The sequence below is a fragment of the Lactuca sativa genome, chromosome 2 (assembly GCF_002870075.4).
Source record: "Lactuca sativa cultivar Salinas chromosome 2, Lsat_Salinas_v11, whole genome shotgun sequence".
In the NCBI taxonomy this organism is placed as follows: Eukaryota; Viridiplantae; Streptophyta; class Magnoliopsida; order Asterales; family Asteraceae; genus Lactuca; species Lactuca sativa.
The window spans coordinates 87,576,613-87,583,670 of record NC_056624.2 but is presented as its reverse complement, the minus strand read 5'-3'; the positions used below and the strand labels follow the sequence as shown (position 1 = coordinate 87,583,670).

General features: G+C 30.6%; 1 protein-coding gene and 1 pseudogene across 1 annotated transcript; both read left to right on the top strand.

The window, feature by feature from the left end:
* The first annotated feature begins 288 nt into the window (after positions 1-288).
* On the top strand, positions 289-1,675 carry LOC111882610 (E3 ubiquitin-protein ligase PUB23-like; annotated as a pseudogene).
* Positions 1,676-4,316: 2,641 nt separating this feature from the next.
* On the top strand, positions 4,317-6,830 carry LOC111882611 (uncharacterized). Its single transcript, XM_023878983.1, has 11 exons — positions 4,317-4,460; positions 4,523-4,817; positions 4,932-4,992; positions 5,109-5,236; positions 5,349-5,433; positions 5,517-5,652; positions 5,730-5,743; positions 6,013-6,133; positions 6,209-6,388; positions 6,474-6,542; positions 6,621-6,830. Exons 1-11 carry the CDS (start codon positions 4,317-4,319, stop codon positions 6,828-6,830), a joined length of 1,443 nt encoding a protein of 480 aa, XP_023734751.1.
* Positions 6,831-7,058: the final 228 nt, after the last annotated feature.

Genomic DNA, 7,058 nt, shown 5'->3' with positions numbered 1-7,058 from the left:
ATTCCGCCGTTAAAAAAAAAGATAATAAAAAAAAATAAACTAATCTAAAAACGTTTGTATTTTGTAAGATCAAAAATATTGTATTGTGTTGGAAAGAGAAAAGAGTATGAACTAGAAGGACCTAAATTCAATTGGGTGTAAAGTTTGAGGACTCAAAAGCATTTATCTATTATTATCTCTCTCCTCTTAATTGGGAGAGTACTAACTTTGACTTTCTCCTCGACTCCTTCCCTTCTTCATATAAAACCAAATTGCAGATCCTAAAGATAGTTCGAAGCCAATCTTTGAGTAGAAAGAAACGTGACAAAAGGTGAGATCTAAAGTGAAAATCGGGTTAAAATCTTTATTAGTTTTAGAGATGGAGGTCGAGATCGATGTTTCATCGCATTTCCTATGCCCGATCTCCATGCAACTCATGAACGATCCAGTCACGATATCAACTGGCATCACCTACGACCGACAAAGCATAGAGAGATGGTTATTTACATGCAGAAGCAGCAGTTGCCCGGTCACAAAACAAGTGTTGTCTGACACCGATCTAACTCCTAACTACAACCTTCGCCGGTTGATCCAGTCCTGGTGCACCATGAACTCACACCATGGACTCGATCCTATCACGACACCAAAAGAGCCAGTAAGCAAGTCCCATATCCTAAATCTCCTCCACGACGCAAGAAGAAACCCACATAACCATATCAAATGCTTGAGAAGAATAAGAATCTATTACCCAAACGGACGATTGTGTGGAGGATTTGGGTGCGTTTGAGTTCTTGACGATGGATATACTGAAGGAAAAAGAGAGTGGTTCTCTCAGTGAAGAATGTGATGAAGCACTAATCATTTTTCATCATCGTCAATGCACAGACATCCAACTACGAAAAATAGTGCAACTTGAGGATGATTCCATATTCTTTGATGCATTATTGCGCATAAGGAGGATCGGAAGAATCGAGTCTAGATTACATGCACTAATGTTGTTAAGAAAGCTTTTCAAGGTGGTAGATCCAGCGCAGATCACGGGCATCAAGGATGAGCTTTTCGAGGAAACAGTAAGAATCTTGAAAGATAATGGTGTTTCCCTACAAACTATCAAAGCTTCATTAGAGCTTGTCACAGAGATCATCCGTTGGGGAAGAAACCGAATAAAGGCAGCTGAATCTGGGATGGTTTCAGTTCTAATAGAGCTTCTGATTGACAACTCTGACAGACGGGTTTGTGAGTTGATGCTGGTGGCCTTGGAGCAGATTTGTTGGTGTGCAGAGGGGCGAGCAAAGTTTCTGGAGCATGCAGCGGGGCTTGCCACGGTTTCCAAGAAAGTATTGAGGGTTTCTCATGTGGCAAGTGATAGGGCAGTGAGAATATTGTTTTTGATTTGTAGGTTCTCTTCAAGTTATAGGGTTCTTCAGGAGATGCTAGAAGTGGGTGTGGTTTCAAAGCTGTGTCTAGTGATTCAAGTGGATTGTAGTGAGACAACAAAAGAGAGAGTGAAGCAAATCCTAAACTTGAATTCAAGGCTTTGGAAGGAGGCTTCTTGTATTCCTGCTCATTTGCTTTCATCTTATCCTTCATTATGAGATACAAAGGATTCAGATTATTATTTTTATTATGTAATTAATTTATTTTACTGTAAATTACCTCTATATTATACTTTTAAGAATATAAAAACAACACTACAATATGGTTAACCGTTAATTACTTCCCCATTTGAAATTATGATAATTAAAATCCTCACTTTGTCATAATTGGGTTTTAACTTTTGTAAATCCTCAATGCAATGCCTGATCCCTTATCCTAATAAATAAGTACATTATGTCCACGTGTCAATCTTCCAGCAGCCCTATATAGTTTTTTCCCGCTTATTTTCCTCATATACATTTACCAAACTGCCCTCCAGATCATTTTTATATTCAGTCAAAGTCAATAATTAAATCCGAAAAATCTGCAACTTTTAAAACTATACGGAAAGAAAAAATTATGCAGAAATGTTAACTTGAAATTTAAAAGTCGTGCATATCCAATCCAATGCAAATATGGAAGTTTGTTTATTATAATGGGAAGCTAATTATTATCCAGCCAATAAATCCCAAAAAATCCTCACCCAATAAAATCATATACCGAAATATATAGCAGAATTCATTGTTTACGCTTCTATTTTCTTCGCCATTCTGCTTCAGAGAACTCTTTACAAACGGTGTTCAATCCTTCCTCTCTATACCACTTATAATTTCTTTCGTTTTCTCATCATTTGCTGCATATTCATCCTCGAGGACAAGAACCACTACACAAGGTTAGCAAACTGAATTAATGCATTTGTAAAAATTCCCATAGCTGCATATATTCTTCATAGTTTTGATGTTATGTAATTAATTCTTCCACTTTAAAAACTTTACAGTTTTACTGTTTACATTATTTACATTTGACAATGAATTATTATACCAAAATTACTTTCGTATTTCGTTTTTTTTATGTTTATGACATTTATCATTATACTTTTTTACTCTAATCCCCTATCCTAATAAATAAGTACATTATGTCCACGTGTCAATCTCCCAGCAGCCCTATATAGTTTTTTCCCGCTTACTTTCCTCATATACATTTACCAAACTGCCCTCCAGATCATTTTCATATTCAGTCAAAGTCAATAATTAAATTTGAAAAATCTGCAACTTTTAAAACTATACAAAAAGAAAAAATTATGCAGAAATGTTAATTTGAAATTTAAAAGTCGTTCATATCCGATCCAATGCAAATATGGAAGCTTGTTTATTATAATGGGAAGCTAATTATTATCCAGCCAATAAATCCCAAAAAATCATCACCCAATAAAATCATATACCGAAATATATAACATAATTCATTGTTTACAGTTCTATTTTCTTCGTCATTCTGCTTCAGAGAACTCTTTACAAACGGTGTTCAATCCTTCCTCTCTGTACCACTTATAATTTCCTTTGTTTTCTCATCATTTGCTGGATATTCATCCTCGAGGACAAGAACCACTACACAATGTTAGCAAACTGAATTAATGCATTTGTAAAAATTCCCATAGCTGCATATATTCTTCATAGTTTTGATGTTTATGTAATTAATTCTTCCACTTTAAAAACTTTACAGTTTTACTGTTTACATTATTTACATTTGACAATGAATTATTATACCAAAATTACTTTCATACTTCGTTTTTTTTTTATGTTTATGACATTTATCATTATACTTTTTTACTCTAATTTTCATTAAAAGATTGTATATTGAATGTATAAAGAACAATCCCCTTTTAAACAATATACAATAACTTCCTTACCTGTACAACCGAATTTGCCTACCAAGTCCCATTTTTGCTCTAAGATCCGATTTCACAAGCAATGTGAAAGTACACAAATTATTTTCTGTTAATAGCATTGTACTTTCACATCACTTCATATAAAATCAATCTACTATTTAATAAATATCATTTTGTAGTGACCCGAATGAAACTAAATAATCATTTTACTTTTATATTATAACAAATAATTTGATAATATATATCAAACTGAGAAATTTTTTTACCTGATTTCTTGGTTGTATGTATAAACTTTATTTTTGGAACATTTAAGAAGCCAACTGCAACTCAAGGAAAAATGGATTTAGAATAGCCTGAAAATTATAAAAAGATAAATAATTAGGCCTGAACCAGTATTTGGAATACCTTGAAAAAAGTTATCACTCTATTTGACATTGTTTTCTTTAAATATTGATACAAGCATCACCAATATGTTTGATACTTATTAAAAATGCCATCATTTTATTTGAAAGTGAATTAAAAGTGTTTGCTACCTGCTAAAAGGACCATTTTGATATACATTTAAAATGAATTCTGCCCTCCATAACATTTTCATATACAGTCAAAGTCAATAATTAAAACAGAAAAAATCTGCAACAATTAAAAGTATGCTTCATTAATGGATTATAAAAAAAAAAGCATTTGCACTACTAATTCATGATATCTAAATTGTTCTTACTATTTGTCATGTTATCTAATTGTAAGTTGCAGGGGAATTTTGGTATAAATGTTGTGTTTCAATTCGAATTGAATATGATAATCACACAATCAAGAAATTCTCAAACACTTTTTTTCTGTTATCTGATTTGCTATATTTCTACTAAATAGTAACCATTTTACTATGTATTTGTATATATTCGATAATTGCATATATTAATTTACAAATATGCTATTTGCTAACATTTCTATATGGTTATATATTCGATAATTGCATATATTAATTTAGAAATATGGTATTTGCTAACATTTCTATATGGTTTCAATCGTTTTGCAGAAAATGAATATAAGGAAGAAAGTTTACCTAAAAAACATTGATCAAATTGATGATAATTCACACATCAAGATACGGGTGCTGAAAATGTGGAACTTTACTAAAAATAATACGGTTTGTTCAATTGAAATGATCATGATGGACGAGGAGGTTTGTTGTATTTCTTATATTTTTTCTATTCCATTCAATATTACATATGTTGCAACAAACAGATAATTCTTATTTATTTGATTGAACATGGTACACAATACCATTCTCGTGTCTTCAATCAGAATTTCTCCAGATTTGGTCATTTATTAAAGGAAAATGAAACTTATATAATTATAAAACCCAATATGGTGGCTGTTCTTAATGGCTTTAGTTATACAGGTCATAAGCAAACACTAACTTTGGATTGGAAAAGTATCCTTAAAAAATGTGATGACTTTTCCGGACCAGTGAATGGATTTATGTTTCTTGATTTTAATTCAATCATAGAACAAACATGCCCACGAGACGCATTCTTTGGTTAGTTATTAAATTTTATTCCAATTACTTTTTTGACTTGTGTTCTTTATTATACATTTTTATTTTAATGTTTTAATATTAAATAATAGTATAACTTGTGTTATACTTGTGTAGATGTTATTGGACAGATTGTCTCAATTCGACCGCTTGAAACATCAAATCCTGTAGCATCCAAGCATTATATCAAACTCACACTAGGAACCTAGAGTGAGTATATATTATTTTTATTCGTTTATTATCTTTAATTAAATCACAACTTAATAGTATTAACTATTTTCATTGTTTATTTAGGTCTGTACATCTTAAGGTTACTATATTTGGAACTCAAGCATACCAGCTGTCACAATACCTAAAAGAGAACCCGACGGTTAATTATGTTGTTATAGTGATGCAGTTTGTAAAGCTTAACATTTGGAATGGTTTGTATTCACATATTATATATATATATATATATATATATATATATATATATATATATATATATATATGTTTTTGTATAATTGTTATTGATTTGCTATTTTAATATTACAGGAGTTGGTCAAGCTAAAAGTCATTTTGAAGTAACCAAAATGTTCATAAATTCCGACATTGTTGAAATTAATGAGTACAAGAAAAGGTTAGTTTCTTTGATTTCTGTTATTTGTTTAATTTACACTAACACAAATCCTATGATTTATCAAATTATTTTAAACATTACAGATTAAAAGCTGATGACAATGTTGGTAAATCTGAAAAAAAACATTACTTCACTCCAAAGCTACTCTTCTTATATACAGATGACTTTAAGGGCACTTTCCCATTAAAAGCAATTTGTGAAATCACAGAACCGCTGAAGGTACATTGCATTGTTTGATATCCTTTTATTTTTTTTACACTATGTATTTTCCTAACTTTACATGCTATTAATTACAGGAAATGAAATTTTTGTTAGTTGCTTCAATCGTTAATATAAGATAGAATCTACACTGGTATTTCGAAGCATGCTACAAATGTGGGAAAAAATAACTTCAGTTCCAAGAAACAATCATTCGTATACCGACCCTCATAAAATTACAAAAATTGTTGTTGTTTAGTGTAAAGATCTAAGTTGCAACAATTCGGATTTTCATACAGTTATCAAGTAAACACTTTTATATTTATATTAATTGTTTCATACTCTATAGATAATTTATATTTATCTAATTGTTTTTTTAAGGTATATAATTCCAATCAACGTACAAGATGGTACTGGCACCATCGGATTGACTCTTTTTGATAGAGAAGCAAAGAGGCTGTTAGATATAAGTGCATATGAGTTGAAAAAGATACATGAAGCGGTATATTATATTATTTCATATATTAATGTCATAAAACATTTAATTTGTTAATATTTATTAAAAATCTTCTTACAGGCTGGAGACAGTGATACACTATTTCCAATGCAACTTAACGTGTTGAAAAACCACAAGTTTGCTTTTCTTGTAGATATTACAAAATACAATGTCAACAACTATAATAATATCTGCACCATTCTCAAGCTTACAGAAGATGTATCCATTGTTTCAAAATTGGAAAGTAAATTAGAACTTATGGTACAAACCATTTTAGGGTTCGCCAATTATATTTGTTTATTATGTAAATACATAACGATTAACATATTTCCATTTAATTTTGTAGAGTATTGAATCTGTCTCCTTAAATCAAGTACCTTTGGAATCAGATGATGTTGTACAGCCTGTTCAAAAGGTTTTTCAATTTCTTTCATTAAGTTTTATTTATATTTAATTGTTCCAATTAAATACTTATTTTTTTAAATAAATTTAGGATGTCATCTCACAAACAGATGAAAGCTTTACACCATCAACAATTGATAAATCAACCGCAACAAGTCTTAGCAAAATATCAACTGATTTGAAGCGCAACCTCCAAGACATTTATGACGTTGATTCTGGAGATGATTTAAGTTCAACTAAGACTAAAAGAAAATCAATCGGAGAGGAAACTCCACTCTTAATTCCAAAAGTCGAGAAGTGAGTTGGTTTTGGTTATAACACACATTTACTATATTTTGATGTTGCTTATGATTTTAAACATATTTTGATTGTTTGGTATGCTTCTTATTTTTAGATATTTAGGATGTCAATTATTATTTGTTTTCGATATATTTGGGTATTTTTATTGTTTTAAAGTGGACAAGTTAGTTACTTTTGGTTTTAACACACGTTTAATATATTTTGATGTTGCTTTGGTTTTAAAGATATT